General features: G+C 34.8%; 2 protein-coding genes across 3 annotated transcripts; both read left to right on the top strand.

Annotated features, from left to right (window-relative positions):
• Positions 1-3,576: 3,576 nt before the first annotated feature.
• LOC129896180 (DEAD-box ATP-dependent RNA helicase 7-like) lies at positions 3,577-8,780 on the top strand. Of its 2 annotated transcripts, XM_055972019.1 has the most exons (14): positions 3,577-4,388; positions 5,272-5,406; positions 5,493-5,633; positions 5,739-5,850; positions 6,054-6,124; positions 6,335-6,489; positions 6,590-6,701; positions 6,983-7,084; positions 7,171-7,231; positions 7,319-7,487; positions 7,568-7,664; positions 7,749-7,843; positions 8,014-8,147; positions 8,353-8,780. In XM_055972019.1, the coding sequence occupies exons 1-14, from the start codon at positions 3,921-3,923 to the stop codon at positions 8,550-8,552; spliced, it is 2,052 nt and encodes a 683-aa protein (XP_055827994.1). In that variant the 5' UTR covers positions 3,577-3,920; the 3' UTR covers positions 8,553-8,780. The 2 variants fall into 2 exon arrangements, 1 of the variants encoding a protein (XP_055827994.1); XR_008767923.1 differs by lacking the exon at positions 7,568-7,664 and having other exon boundaries at positions 8,353-8,491.
• A 2,163-nt stretch (positions 8,781-10,943) lies between these two features.
• On the top strand, positions 10,944-16,050 carry LOC129896379 (uncharacterized). Its single transcript, XM_055972260.1, has 3 exons — positions 10,944-12,080; positions 12,185-12,333; positions 15,463-16,050. Exons 1-3 carry the CDS (start codon positions 11,169-11,171, stop codon positions 15,710-15,712), a joined length of 1,311 nt encoding a protein of 436 aa, XP_055828235.1. The 5' UTR covers positions 10,944-11,168; the 3' UTR covers positions 15,713-16,050.
• The last annotated feature ends 252 nt before the right edge of the window (positions 16,051-16,302 follow it).

Genomic DNA, 16,302 nt, shown 5'->3' with positions numbered 1-16,302 from the left:
ATAAAATAATACCTAAAACATTACTGCCAAGTGTTTATATTAGTTTTATAAAAAAAATTTAAAAAAATAATACTATTCTAATAAATTAATTTAAATAATAACTTATTTTGATAAAAAATTTGGGAATGTGAGCTCTGAGTGAAATTCTCACGCGAAATACAGGTAGGAGGTAGAATGGACATGCTTCTAGGAGTTAATTCAAGTTGAGGTAACTATATAGACTATGTATGCACTTTCAAAATCGAAATATTATAACCTAACAATTAGAGTTCGTTTGGTAGAGTGCACAAAAATAATGCTAAATAAAGTGTACTAATAATGTTTGTATTAATTAGTTATGCTTATATAAGTACAGAGAGATTATTTTTTATTTATTGTTTGGTTTGTGCATTAAAAATAACATACATTACATAATTTCTAAAAAATATATATTTACCAAAATACTCTCCACAAAAATAGTGGAAAAGATATAAAGTAAGTTTTGAGGGACAATTGTGTCTTTAATCATATTAATACATGCATTAATAACTCTTGCATTGCTTATATCATGAATTTCCATGTATTTATATAATACACAATAAAGTGTATAGCATATGCTGAAAAAATATATCATACAAAATACTACTAATATATAAAATTAATGCATATTGCGGACGATATAGTCCTGATCGATGAGACTCGTAGCGGAGTTAACGCTAAGCTGGAGGATTGGAGACACACCTTGGAGTCTAAAGGGTTTAAGCTGAGTAGGACCAAGACAGAGTACTTAGAGTGCAAGTTCAGTGAGACACCCCATGAGGTTGGCGTGGAAGTTATGCTTGGTGACCAGGCCATCCAAAAGAAAGGTAGTTTCAAGTATCTGGGTCTATCATGCAAGGCAGCGAGGAGATTGACGACGATGTCACACATCGTATTGGGGCAGGGTGGATGAAATGGAGGCTCGCTTCCGGGGTGCTCTGTGACAAGAAGGTGCCACCACAACTTAAGGGCAAGTTCTACAAAGTGGTTGTTAGACCGGCTATGTTATATGGGGCAGAGTGTTGGCCAATTAAGGTTTCTCACGTCCAAAAAGATGAAAGTAGCCGAGATGAGAATGTTGAGATGGATGTGTGGGCATACCAGGAGCGGCAGAATTAGAAACGAGGCTATTCGGGATAAGGTAGGAGTGGCCTCAGTGGAAGATAAGATGCTGGAAATGCGACTTAGGTGGTTTGGGCATGTGAAGAGGAGAGACACAGATGCCCCAGTGAGGAGGTGTGAGAGGTTGTCCATGGATGGCTTCAGAAGAGGTAGGGGTAGGCCAAAGAAATATTGGGGAGAGGTGATTAGACAAGACATGGCGCAGTTACAGCTTACCGAGGACATGACCTTAGATAGGAGTGTGTGGAGGACCCGCATTCGGGTAGAAGGCTAGTACATAGTCGCGTTATCCTACCCTATTAGTAGGCGCATTAGCGCACTATAATTTCCTTTGTGGAGGACTCAGATTAGGATTAAAGGCTAAGTTATTCATCTTTTGCACCATAGTAGTTGTAGTTCTGCTCATTGTTTATTGCCTTTTGATTTCTGCATTGTATTGCTGTTTATAGTTGTGACGCCGTTGTACTTTGACTGTCTTATCTATCTTATCTTATTTTATTTATTTATTTATTGTAGTTATGCCTCTTTCTTCCCGTACCACTCTATCACGACTTTCCCTTTTGCTATTCGTGTTTTCATCTTGTTTTTTATATGTTTGCCCCTATCTGACCTTTTATCTTGTCCTCTCTTAAAGCCGAGGGTCTTTCGGAAACAGCCGCCCTACCTTTCAAGGTGGAGGTTAGGTCTGCGTACACGCTACCCTCCCCAGACCCCACATATGGAATTATACTGGGTTTATTGTTGTTGTTGATTATATAAAATTAATGCATACCTTTGAAAATGGTATGCAATGTTTTAAAATCTTCCATCTAGTTTTTGGGATTTCTCATATTAGAAGTTTTTGTTAGATATTAGTACTTATATACAAAGGAATAACTTCTGCCGCTTTTGATTGTGCTGTTTGTTTGAGCAGCTTCTGATTGTTTGAAGTAAGCAGCTGGTGATTGATGTGTCTATTTATATTTATTTTTATATTTTTTTAATTTAAATTTCATTTTTATTTTTTTTGGAATAGATTATATATTAAAAAATTAAATGCGAAGTGTTATAAATTACAGTGATTAGCAATTTTAAATTTTATGTAAAAAGTACTATAAATCACAATAATCAGTAGCTTAAATTGAGACGGAGGAGGTAACATATATTACTTGAAATAATATAAAAGATATAATAAATCACAATAATTACCAACTTAAAAATTTAAAAGACATAGACAAAATCTAAATGATTTTTTAAATTTTATCAGTGCCACATAAATTTGCACAGAAAGAGTAACATACATTATTTGAAATTTATGTAAAAGATATTATAAACCACAATAATTAATAATCTAACATACTTAAAAGACTAATAAAATTTTGAGGCGACATAAAATACAACAAAGTAAATAATATGTATTAATTAAAATGACATAAAATATATAAATCATAATAATTATCAATTTTAAAATTTTAAAAACATAAAAAATAATAATTTCATATCACATAAATCGAAAAAAAAAATAACATACATTGAGCCTGTGGTAGCACGGTGTCTTATGACTAATAATTATATAAGTGACTATTGGCTCTTATGCTCTCGTCTTTTAACTTTTGTATCCTCAAAATTAACCTGCTTTTAAGTTAAATAAAAGATATTTACTACTATTTACTATTTTAAAATGTTGTTATCAATGTTTTAAAAGATAGGGATGTGAGGCGACATGTTTTACTCAATATAGGACGAGGTGTAAGCCTCGAGATGTGACACGTAAGTTTCATGGATTTTTAAATTTTTAATTTACAATATGATATAATAATATACTAATACGAAATTATAAAAATACATCAATAGTTTAAAATAATTACAAATATGATTAAGGAAACTCATAAAAAATAAAACTCACATGACCATACAAGTATAAATAATCTAATATCTAAAATTTCTAATAATAAAAGAATCATTATTTTTTAAAATATTTTTTATTATACTATATAATTTACCTCCCTCAAAGAAAATAATCAATAAAACTTATTAGTATTATAATAAAACATCACTCTATCATGAATAAAAATAAAATTTCTTTCAAATAGCTAAATAAAATATGAATCATGAAGACCAATGATAAGTGAAAAAATAAAATTTTTTTACGTATTTTTTTAAAAAATGTTGCATAATATATAATCATCTTCGTAGTGTTACTAAATAGTAAAAATGTAATACTACAACTTGTTATTAGAGTTACTCTTAATTTTCTTATCTTTGTAGGTTAAAAATTATTAAGTATTATTCATTTATTCAAGAATTATGAGGATCAACAATATTAACTAAAGATTTTAACATATAATTTGTGTAAGATTTATTAAGCGAGCCCCAAACATTTGACGTACGAACTCTTAGAGCATAAGTCTTATAAAATTAAGTGCCATATTTAAATCTTGAACCGTTTTACTAGAGTCTACCCAGAACAAACCTCTAGGCTAATCCCACCATAATCTTTTAAAACACCGGCGGGCAGTACCGAAAGTGCGTGAACGCTGTTATTACGAGGAGCTGATGCTCAACTTATTCCCGCGAAGTTGGGAAATTTTTAAGAATCGAACGGCGAATAATAAACCTCAGGACTCATTGCAATCCAACGGCTTCAAATCATCCACCACCAAACCCTAATTCAATTTTTTCCCCTCTTTGCTTTCCTGCAATTGCAGCTCAACTGCAATACAGTTTCAGCAGGACCGCCATTTTCTCATCTTCAAGCTTACATTGCTATCTCTCTATGCACTCAATTTACATAGCTTGTCATGCCTGCATTTGTTGAAAACGAAACAATGGCGTCTGAAGATTTGAAGGAGCTGAAGAATAGCGGAAAGGGGTCATCCGCCGACTCCCCTAAGAAGTCGAAGAAGACCAAAATAGATTCTGGGTCTGATTCAGAGGAGCTGAAGAAGAGAAAGAAGAAAGATAAGAATCGTAAAGCTTTAAACTTTGATGATGGGAATTCGGAGGTTTTGGAACCGAGTAATCTGAATAAGGATGAAAAGAAGAAGAAGAAGAAGAAGAAGAAAAAGGAGGATGAGGCTAAATTGGTGGAGGATGGTGTTGAGGAGAAAGAGGAGGATCCTAATGCCTTGTCTAATTTTAGCATTTCAGTGCCATTGAGAGAAGCTTTGATTGCCAAAGGGATAAATGCGCTGTTTCCTATTCAAGCTATGACATTTGATACCATCTTGGATGGGTCTGACTTGGTTGGTCGAGCTCGCACTGGTCAGGTATATACTCTTTTCAATTACCTTCTTAACTCTTATGCACAAACAGTGAAATAACATTTCTATTTTATATCTATTTTTTTTTTGTGTGTGTGTTCAGTTAATAATTTAAACTTGAATTGACGATATTTCAAAAATCTGGCTATCATTTGTTATAATTTAAATGCACGTTTCTTTCTGTGGACCAGCAACTCGTCATGTAAATTTTGTTACTGGTTTGATTATGGTCTGTTTAGGGCATGGCATTGGGAAATTCTAACCCCAACGCGATCCTTGAAGATTAAAATTAGGCGACTAGGCAAGTCATCTATAAGACTATAACCATCTCTACATGCGCTTGGCTCTTTGGCGGGGGCAGAGAACCTTTGTTCTTTATGGGATTCTCATTCTTTTGCTGTCCACTTATACTGACCTACTCAGGAGTAACTCACATTTCTGGTGATTTTCATTCTAGAACCATAATTGATAGAGTTCCATTTATTTCATGTTCCACATTTTCGTTCAAACTTCAAAACTGCTATTTACTTGTCCAAGGGGTACACCCTCTGTTCCCGTGTTCCTCTCTTTGCAAGAAACATACAGTACCCTATGGTGCTTAGTGAGGATCTGCTAAAGGTACACAGGTTGCCCTCTGATGTGAATTTTATATCTGAAATGAGTTTTTTGAGAACACAAGAGTTAACAGTTTCTATTTTCAATTAAGACTTTGCCATTGCTTATTCATTATGATATATGGACAGTGCCCACTTTGGTTTTATTATCATACGAATAATAATGGACCAAATATTCCAGAATCGCAAGACATTTTATGCGATGTTTGTGATTATTTGTTGACTAAATAGTCCCTAACAGGTTATTATTTCAATTTGTGCTCCCACATTTGCAGGGTAAAACATTGGCCTTTGTGTTGCCCATATTGGAGTCCTTAGTAAATGGACCTACTAAAGTATCACGGAAAACAGGGTATGGGAGGGCTCCAAGTGTCCTAGTGCTTTTACCTACTAGAGAGTTGGCACTTCAGGTATTATTTTAGAGGCCTTGCTGAAGTTGACCGCTTCACTGAATGTGAACCTCTGAGTTTTGTTTTCTCTCTCCATGTTAATATAGGTGTTTGTTGACTTTGAAGTTTATGGTGGGGCTGTGGGGCTAACTTCATGTTGTTTATATGGAAATTCCCCCATGGGACAACAACAAGTTCAATTGAAAAGAGGAGTTGATATTGTCGTAGGTACTCCTGGAAGAGTCAAGGTAGTGTATTAATTGGTCTTATATTTGGTGACTCTGGAATATTCGTTATTGTTATGCTTTCATGCTTCAGAGAGTTTAGATTTACTCCTTGCAAATTTGCTGCAGGACCACATCGAAAGAGGAAATATTGATTTCAGGTCCCTAAAGTTTCGTGTTCTTGATGAAGTTGATGAAATGTTGAAAATTGGTTTTGTTGATGATGTTGAATTTATACTAGGTATGCTGCTATCCAACGGTATCTTAACCTTGTTGTATGATTTTTCACCCCCTCTTTATCTGGTGCTGTCAGTTATATCCGTGTAATATTCTTTGAGAGCTGAAATTTGTTTTTGCATTAGATGTCTTTTCCAGGGGTCTTGTCATCTTATGGTTCTGATTTTTTTATGCTTTACTTTTACTTTTTTCGTTTGATTTTTGAAGGCAAGGTAGAAGACGCTAGCCAAGTTCAAACACTTCTTTTCAGTGCCACTTTGCCAAGCTGGGTGAAGCATGTTAGTTTCTTATTTCCCTTTTTCTATAAATACCAGTCAGTGTTTGCTCCAGGGGAATATTTCCTAGCCCTTGGTTTATTTTGAAACATACTACTTCTTCCAGGGCTTGGAAAACAGCCCACCTTAGGGGTAAGTGGGAGATGTACAGCTTCTGTGACCTAGGCTTTCATTTTCTTTTCTCTCCTGAATAGTGACCTGTTTGTGGTGCAGATATCTTCGAAGTTTCTCAAACCTGATAAGAAAACAGCTGATCTTGTTGGTGATGAGAAAATGAAGGCCAGTAAGAATGTGAGGCATATTATTATACCTTGCTCTAGTTCAGCCAGATCTCAGCTGATTCCTGATGTCATTCGCTGCTACAGCAGGTTGGTTGTTTCTTATTCTTAAGTATCTGTCCGTCTGAGAATTTTAGAGTGACAATCAACTTATGAGATCATTTTCCATCCTTTTGCCATGAAATATCAGTGGTGGACGCACAATTATTTTCACTGAGACAAGGGGTTATGCTTCGGAGCTAGCTCGGATATTGCCTGGGGCACGTGCCTTGCATGGAGAGATACAACAGTCCCAGCGTGAGGTAAAAAAATTGTTTAAAATACGTGCTGTACTCTGGCATGCTCTGTTTTGCAATCTTTCCTGCTCCTTTTGATGACTTTGTCGCTTTTAAGAGGATTGGAATTTCTCCAGATGTAATCACCTTCTATTGTTGATGTCTAAGAATATAAAGCCAAAAGGACTTTGCATAAGTTGACTATTTGTCACATTCCTTGACTCCTTCAACGAATTTTAAAGTTATGATTTAGCTTCTTTCAATTCTCAACTAACATCTGTTACCCTGTTTGTTGCATGCTATTCCAGATTACACTTTCTGGATTCAGATCAGGAAAGTTCCTGACATTAGTGGCTACAAATGTAGCAGCCCGTGGATTGGATATCGACAACGTCCAGTTAATTATTCAGGTTTGATCATTATTAAGTTCATATTCAACATTGATGCTCAAACCTTATTGGTATTTGTGAATGCTGAAGTTAATTCATATGGTCAGTGTGAGCCTCCACGTGATGTTGAAGCGTATATTCATCGCTCTGGCAGGACAGGACGAGCCGGTGAGCTGCTGATGTTCGAATTGCTTTCGCTAGATCATTAGAATTCACGAACATTCTTACTTAGTTTGTTGTTACTATGCCATTCAGGAAATACTGGTGTTGCTGTAATGCTTTACGATCCTAAGAAGTCCAACATCTCTAAGATTGAAAGGGAATCTGGTGTCAAGTTCGAGCATCTACCTGTTCCACAGTCAGCTGATGTTGCTAAAGCGGCTGGGAAAGAAGCAGCAGAAGCAGTTGCTGAAATTTCTGATAGGTATGTTTTTCATTTGTGCTTTTTATGGACTTTAATGTGCCACCGCTCTTATCATTTCATCTATTTTCAAATCTCTGTAGTGTAATACCTGCTTTCAAGGCTGCTGCAGAGGAACTTTTACATACCTCTGAACTATCACCAGCTGAATTGCTAGCGAAGGCACTTGCCAAGGCAGCTGTAAATATTTTTCCTCATTACTTGTCTGACCGGGGAACCAAGCCTAGCCTTATGATTGACAGAGCTCTTCTCTTGCTTTTCCAGGGCTACTCTGAGATCAAGAGTCGGTCGCTTCTTTCTTCCATGGAGAACTGTGTCACACTACTTCTTGAGTGTGGGAGGCCCATATTTTCACCTTCGTGAGTATTTAAACCATGTTCAGTAAATGGATTTCTTACTTTCTCCAATTATAAACAGTCTTACGATGAAGATGCATCTCACTCAGTGAGAGCTAAATATGGCAGAGCCTGCTGTTAGTTCGGTTTGAATAATTCCTCTGTTGATCTTTTGTACTTTGTTAAAATGGCAGCTTTGCTTATAATGTTTTGCGGGGGTTCCTATCTGAGGACAAGGTTGAGTCAATCAAAGGTCTTACTTTGACAGCCGATGGAAAGGGCGCGGTTTTTGATGTATCTGCTGATGACCTGGATACATTTCTAGCTGGTATGTTTCTCCATCTTCTGTAAATATGGGCTGATGAAAATCATCCAAACAAATTCAACTCTAAAGCCTTCCTCTATCAGAGTTTGCTTTCTATAACCATATTCAAGCAACCACGCCACCTCATTTATCAGTGATCAAATTGTCACTGCTTGTCTAAGCTCTTTTTCTCATCTTTACTTTTTCCTTTCCTGGTGGGGGTCTGTAGGGAAGAACGCACAAGGTGTAAGCTTAGAGGTAGTAAAAGAACTGCCTCGGTTGCAAGAGCAAGATCAGTCGAGAGGTGGAAGATTTGGTGGTGGTCGTGGTCGCTTCTCTGACAGGAGAAATGGAGGTCGAGTTTCTGGAGGCAGAGGCGGAAGAAGTGGTGGTGGGAGAGGTTATGGAAACTTTGGCCGTAGATGGTGAAGAATGCAAACAATTTATTCAGACAGCTGACTGACTGTATAGGAATTTTTTCGCCTTTGTGGCTTCAAAATTTTGCGATAATGAAGAAAAAAATGTATATTACGGCTGCTGTTAATGGAATACGAACATTAGATTTTCCACACATAGGTTCAATTAGACTTATTTTTTTATTTCTTGCTTGGTAGCAATTTTTCCCAGCTTGTATTTTAAAACTCAACAATTTTTGTTTTTTTCCTAGTCAATATATTACTATAAATGTAACAGTTATTTGTGAGCAACAACTTTTATTGCATGGGTAGGTTCAACGGGCAAACGACATGAGGCATGCAATAAGCTGAGAGCTCGATTGGCTTAAAAGTTATTTAATAAGCTATTTTCAGTTTTTTTAAATATTTGGTCGGTTAATTTAAAGTTATTTTGTGCTTAAAAATAAGCTTCAATAAATAATTGAGTTTGTTTGGATGGATTAATTTTAAGCAAACTTATAAGTAAAAAAAACAAGTTGAGGTGCACCTATTTATTTTTTTAACTTATAAACAATTTTTAACTTATAAGTTAATTAAAATAATTTCATCCAAATAAGCTTTGAATATTGAACAATATTTTAAGTTGAAACGAAAAGGGTAATCCTTTCATTTATATTATGATTTTTTTTAAATAATTTTAAAAAAATAAATTATTCAAAATTTAAGAGAATTGTGGGATTTCCTCCCTTATATGATTTCTTCCCTCATATTTATCTAAGGTTTTTGACTATCTTATATTTTCTATAAGAATTATTTTTTTTAGAGGAAATAACGGTTTTAGTCTTTGTGTTATTGCATAATTTCAGATTTAGTCCTTGTGTTATTTGGTTATGCACATTTAATCTTCAATTATTTGAAGTGTGCGATTTTGGTCCCTGGAGTTGACAAAAGTTAATTTTATTTAACAATATAATTATTTTGAAATATATAAAATAAAATAAATTGAAGAGTTGGTGATTCTAAATACTTGAAGGATTATGTAGGTAAAAAAATTAAATGTTAAACTTTTTAAAGAGTGAAAGCTGTTAGGACATCATTGATAGCCTTAACGAGCCTCTCCACCTACTAAACCCTCAAATGTAATCGTATTTGACCTTAATTAGTAACCATTGAAAAAGAGAGGTAGAACGAGTCGATAAGGAATAAAAAAAATAGTATAGAACATTTGAATAAAATGGAGCTAATGAATAAAATATAATTTTAATTATATATATATATGTGTGTATGTATAATTTTTCAAGCATTTAAAATCATCAATCCTTTAATTTATTTTATTTTATATATTATCAAATAATCATTTTGTTAAATAGTTAACTTTTGTTAACTTCAAGAACTAAAATCGTACAATTCAAATAAATGAAGGTTAAATATGCATAGTCAAATAACACAAAAACTAAAACTGAAATTATGCAATAACATAGAGATGAAAACCGTTATTTCCTCTATTTTTAAATAACATATTATATCTAACAATTCAATTAATATGAACCAAGGGAGTAGTGTACTTGAAATTAAGGTGTTGTGGAACAAGTTAGAAGTAGTCTATTTGAAATGAACAAAAATGTCCTCTATTTATAGTTTGGTTAAAAATGTCCTTACCGTCAATACTTTGATCCAAAAATATCCTTATTATTATTTAATGAGTCAAAAATGCACCTTTTCAAATAAATATATTATTTATTTTCTTTTTGAACACATTTTTTCCTAATAATATTTCTTTTATTATCAAATGTTTATTCTACTTTAATTAGAAAAAAATAAAATATTATTTATTTTATTATAATTATTTTTTATCGTTATTTGAATAAAAATTAATGATGAATTTATTATGATCTTATACATATGACATATATTATCTATTAAAACTTAGAATACATTAAATTATTCTATTTTAATTGATAAAATGAGATTATGAAGAATAAAATAATTTCCTACATTTTTATTACTTAAAGTGGTTTAAAAAAAAAACTAGAATATAGTTTCTTAAAAGTAATATTTTTATAAGGAACAAAGTTTTTTTTTTTAAAAAAATATATTTATTCGGGAAAGGGCATTTTGACTCATTTTGTAACAATAGGGGTATTTTTGATCCATTAAATAACAGTAAATGTATTTCTGGATCAAAGTATTAACGATAAGGACATTTTTGGATCAAATTATAAACGAAAGACATTTTTGTTCATTTCAAATAGTTTTTTCTTTCTTCAATTTAATAAATTTGAAATCCGACTTATACAATTTAATTTTTCTACTTCAATCATGGAAATTATTTTCTTCACCTGTTTTTTATAGAATAAATTGACCAATTAGAAAAATTGAAAACCATTATTTTATTTCCTCCAGACCAAAGACCACCTTGTTTAGCCATTTCCCGACTCTTCCACACACTCTTCGGCCTTCGCCTTCTCTATTGATCTGATTCCCGGATTTTCCAACATTTCTTCCATTCATTTTCTCTTCCTTTTTCCTCTTATATTATTTAGGGATAAATAATTTATAGATTTGATTCTGCTCCAACTAATTGATGTCTGAATAACTTTTGTTCCTACTCGTAATCACTCTTGTTGATTTTTGAGGTCCTCGAAGCATCATGGGATGGTACAGAAGATCAAAATTTGGCATTGATGCTTTTCGCAGTTTCGCAACAAAGTTTTCACTCAAGAATTCAATACGAACCAACCACTGCAATTCTTTGGTATCGAATGCTCTAGGCAAACCTAGTCCATCTGGGTCCTCACGGATTTTGAGAAATTCGTGCTTTCAATATGGAATTAAGCAAAATCAGTACAGTGGCCCTTTCTTCGGTAGGGCTAGAAGATATTACTATGTTGATCGACACCAAATTCATCACTTTCGGCCAAGGGGTCCTCACAGATGGTTTCAGAATCCAAGAAATGTTCTTATTGTTGTCTTAGTGGGTTCAGGATTAGTGATAACTGTTTATCTGGGTAATTTGGAGACTATACCCTATACAAAAAGAACCCATTTTGTGCTTTTTTCTAAAGATATTGAGAGAAGGCTGGGTGAGTCTCAGTTTCAAGAGATGAAAGCGTCATTCAGAGGGAAAATATTGCCGGCGATACACCCGGAAAGTGTTAGGGTGAGACTGATAGCTACAGATATAATTGAAGCTTTACAAAGAGGATTGCGAAAAGAGAAGGTATGGACTGATCTTCACTACGCATCAGATGCCGTGGAACCTCATGAGACTAGTGGGCATGAGACTTTGATGGCATTAAGTGATGGTAACCCTGGCGCAAAGTGGAATAAAGAGGATGAGATTCTAGATGACAGTTGGGTTCAGCAAAGTAGAAAGAGGGGACAGGAGAAGGGGTCAGAATCTGCTACCGGGCATATAGAGGGATTGAAGTGGGAGGTTTTGGTTGTAAATGATCCTGTTGTAAATGCCTTCTGTTTGCCTGGTGGGAAGATTGTAGTTTTCACAGGGTTGCTCGAACATTTTAGGACGGATGCTGAAATTGCAACCATCATTGGGCATGAGGTGTATATCAGCTTTGCCATTTTGTTCATTTAAGTGCATTGTATACATTTACATCTCTGCCTGGTTTTAGTATGGTCCAATTCATGCGTTTGCTTGCTTGATAGGTTGGGCATGCTGTGGCTCGCCATGCTGTTGAGGGAATTACAAAAAACTTGTGGTTTGCGATCATTCAACTGGTTCTTTATCAATTTGTTATGCCTGATGTTGTTAACACCATGTCAGCCCTATTTCTAAGGCTTCCATTCTCACGCAGGTATGTTTGTCCCCTTTTATTATCTGAATTTTCTAAGTTTCACTTGCTTGTATGTTTTTATGACTCAGTTAACATTGTTGTGTCTTATCGTGCCAATTCTCTCTGTTATTCAATTTTATTAAGTTGGTAAATTTTATAGTCATAGGAATGTCATGTCCACATATACAACCAATATGTAGCCAAGAAGCGTGCATCATAGATTATGTCAGTCTAGTAAGCTCACTTTACCGTATGTGAAATATTTGTTAAATGTTTGTTGGGATCATGGCAACATGTAGACATAGAGCTTGAGCTTCTTTTATAAAGGTGGTCGCATCAAAATCTTGGTTGGATGTCTTTAGTGTCCCTTGTTTCTTTTCATTTGTATCCTCCAACACTCATGTTAAGAAGAAGACATTTTTACAATAACGTTTTTGTACTCCCTATCTAAATTTCATTATGTTTCATGCTATGGTTTTCATTGCACACACATGAGCCCTTCTAAGAGGTAATCCAATGTTTTACCCCTAGTATCATTGCTTCTACTGTATACAAAGTGAATAGAGCTTGTAGAACAATCAAAGAAAAAAGAAAAAAAAGTTGCGCCAATTTGTTTCTGCTGCTTTGGTCTAGAAGAACAGTGTGTGTGTGAACTCGATAACTTAACTCTAGCTTCACATGGGAAACATTTATAAGGTTTTCATTTGGAAGGTATAATAAAGGAGGAGAACAAGTTGATAATATTAGATGTCTCAATGGTTTTCTGAGTATGGATTGTACTGACTGAACTGAGCCTTACTGAACCGATTCTTAGTCTTTTTTATAATAAAATTGTAGGTTTCAGTATAGATCTATAATTGTACTGAATAATTATGGTAGGTTTTTTTATTTTATAAGATAAACCAAAAAAAATACCAAACAGAACTGAATAAATTCTTATATATACATTGTACAAAGTATATCTTATATATTAAGTTTACGAATAACAAATCATTAAATTTTGAACCTTGGGACTTGGGGTGGATTCAATGGAAACGGCTACGAGTAACACTTTGACCGAACTCTACTACTGCTAAAACTAAATTGGTTAATCAAGCCACCAAGGTATGTTTTCTCCTCGTGTGTGTTTGTGTGTGTGTGATGTTAGAGTCAAATATCAAGTTAATATATTTTCCAAAAATTCTAGTGATGTTACACATCATTGCTCAGTTATCGTTCTGAGACAGAAGAATATTGTTTTTGGTAAAGAGTGTGTTGCGAGTGTACAACCTACATTATTGCAAACCTCAACCCTGTAAATCAAAATTTTACCTATGCATTGTGTGTATGCTAGCTTTTACAGTAAAACCTTTGGTCAACGAACATATAATACCCTTAATCTACACCATATATTGTTTATATTAAAATTTTGTTATTATTTTACACAAGCTTTGACACCCCTAGGTAATATAGGTGACTGGGTTTTATTGGAGAGATGCTGAGATAATTGAGACAGTTCCGAGAAGTCTAATATTGGTAATACACAGTAGAGTAACCGACATATGGTATAAATTTCTTAGATTAACTGGCTGAACTGAAGCATTGACACCCCTAGGTAATGTAGGCGACTTGGCTTTCAGTGCTTGTAAGGATGCTACTCTACTTGCTTTCTGCAATGATGAGCAGAAGAGAGGAGTTTCCCTTGAATGCTTTGTGTCAGGGTTCTAAGGAGTTAGACATCTCAAGTTGCTTGGTAAAGACCAAGTTCCCATTTTATCCACGTTAACGTGATAATGGCCAGCGGCCAATTGATGAGCCTTTCGGATGAGAAATATAATTTTGAGAAATGGAACCTGAATTTTCTAAAGCTTAGGGGCTAACCTTTGGTTAGTAATCTAAGGCGGTTCTCAGGAATTTATCAGAGGAAATTTAGTGTGGCAACAGTGACTCCCCACCCTGCAAAAAGAAAAGTATAAAGAAGACACTGCTTCCATTATCCTTTTATTTTTACTTCTGGGATTTTTTTTTTGGTGGAATGATGGGGGGCAAAACATGGCAACTACGACTTGTTAGAATGTGGATCTTTGTCGCCAATTCAAGTGGGACAACCAATGTTTGAGATGTTAACCTCTCAAGCACTTATGTGCTTCTGGGCTTTAGTGGTGCCAATACACGATATAGTCTGTGTGAACAGAAAGCAATAACATATGACCAGCTTATGTTTCTTATAACTTATTGCTACTTTTTTATAAGTGCATTGAAATCATATCCTAGTCTCCTCATTTATGACATCAGTTTAGTTGTTGACTCCAGGACTTACAAATTTAAATTTGTCTGTGTTTGACATAATCCATTTAGTCACTTGGGTAAAGGGTTCTAGAATTCTGTTGATCATGTTGTGAATGGCGAAAGAAACAATTTGAAAAGGATTGGGGAATAGGAGAAAGGTTCTATATCCAAAGGGATTAGAAACCTCAACATTCAAAAATGAATGCGAGTGGCAATATCTGTCGTGTAACCCACTTTTCCGTCCACCTGTCCCACATAAAAAATGAAAAAAGAGAGGAGGAAGTCACCGATTTCAGATGTGCTCAAATGTTTTTATTTGTGTCAGTTATCTGGTGCATTTTATTAATGTATTTAATAGTGATCTAGAAGTTTTTGCTTCTTTTAACCTGTTTTTACCTTTTTTAGATGAAAAAAGTTTGCAAGTGATCACTTTACGTTCTGAGTTTTACTGTGATCCTGCTGTTCATAATTAGTGAGATAGTGCAACAATAAGTCTGCTGTTGTTTCTCTAAGTCTTATGTATTTAGGCTTACTTTTGTTTTGTTTTTGTTGGTTAAAGACTTGAGTGAATTGATCAATGAGCTTGATCCAGTAGTAGAGGTTGGTGATATAACTAGTCGCTGATCATCGAGCGTTTGGAACTAAAACTTTTGGCTTCAAGCTGTCATGGCATCACCTACTTGTTATGTGGGGTTTTGTTAAAACTGTGTTAATGTACCCTGTTATATCTCAACCGTTTTATCTGTTGGGATGCACACGTCTTCTTAGCAAGCATGTAATATGTAATAGAAGAAACTAGTCATTTCATGGTGATAGATAGAATGAAATTTTTTGCCTGGTTTTTCCTGTCGTATCGAGTTCTCAAGCATTTCTATGTACCAGGATGGAGATGGAAGCAGATTACATAGGGCTGCTGTTGATGGCTTCTGCTGGATATAACCCTCGAATAGCTCCCTCAGTCTATGAGAAGCTGGGCAAAATTTCTGGCGAATCAGCCTTGAGAGATTATCTGTCTACTCATCCTTCTGGGAAGAAGAGAGCGCAGTTGTTGGCTCAGGCTAAAGTAATGGATGAAGCCCTTGCAATATATAGGGAAGTGCAGGCAGGGAAGGGGATTGAGGGTTTCCTATAGAGGAGAATGAAATGCATAGCAGGCCATGTGAATAGGGAGCCTTCCAGAAGCCTAAGCAGGCAGTTTCTTTGGAAGTTATGCTCGTCTTTTCTTCGCATCTTGATTGATTTTCATTTCAGGTTCCAGTAGTGAAGATTAAGCAAAGAATTGTCTTTACAAAATTGTTCTTTTTGGAGAACTCCAATTCCCTTTCGTGGCTACGGAAAATGACTGTTCAATAAGCATGCTTATTTACCTGTAACCCTTTCAAATCCCGTGTCGTCAAGTTTCTAGGAAATCGAGGAAGCAACTTGTAAAGCAAAGTTCCATCTTTTCAAACTTTCCGAAGTTATCTGTCATCTGATTGTCTTTCCTTTAGCTATGTGTGAGGCAATTATCCATCTTTTCCAAGAATGTTTTAATGTCAATTCACAATGTGTATTACTATATGCCACGCCATGGTATCTATTGCAGATGATGGAATTGGATGTTAGTAGGATTAGATTCCACAATGTTAGCTTGCACCTAGTCTCATCTAATTATATCCAGAATAGTTAGTTAGAGTTTGTTAGAATGCGTCAGAGTTAGTTAGAGTTAGTTATGCAGCTATC

Source organism: Solanum dulcamara, chromosome 7 (genome assembly GCF_947179165.1).
Source record: "Solanum dulcamara chromosome 7, daSolDulc1.2, whole genome shotgun sequence".
Taxonomy (NCBI): domain Eukaryota; kingdom Viridiplantae; phylum Streptophyta; class Magnoliopsida; order Solanales; family Solanaceae; genus Solanum; species Solanum dulcamara.
The sequence above is the reverse complement of the archived record's forward strand: the minus strand, read 5'-3'. Positions and strand labels throughout refer to the sequence as shown.

Excerpts from the sequence above, each read along its gene's own strand:
- LOC129896180 (XM_055972019.1), top strand. The coding sequence starts at position 3,921 with ATGCCTGCATTTGTTGAAAACGAAACAATGGCGTCTGAAGATTTGAAG. Across the intron at positions 5,407-5,492 it reads CTAGAGAGTTGGCACTTCAG|GTGTTTGTTGACTTTGAAGT; the intron begins GTATTATTTTAG and ends ATGTTAATATAG. Across the intron at positions 7,665-7,748 it reads AGGCACTTGCCAAGGCAGCT|GGCTACTCTGAGATCAAGAG; the intron begins GTAAATATTTTT and ends TTGCTTTTCCAG.
- LOC129896379 (XM_055972260.1), top strand. The coding sequence starts at position 11,169 with ATGGGATGGTACAGAAGATCAAAATTTGGCATTGATGCTTTTCGCAGT. Across the intron at positions 12,081-12,184 it reads CAACCATCATTGGGCATGAG|GTTGGGCATGCTGTGGCTCG; the intron begins GTGTATATCAGC and ends CTTGCTTGATAG. Across the intron at positions 12,334-15,462 it reads AGGCTTCCATTCTCACGCAG|GATGGAGATGGAAGCAGATT; the intron begins GTATGTTTGTCC and ends TCTATGTACCAG.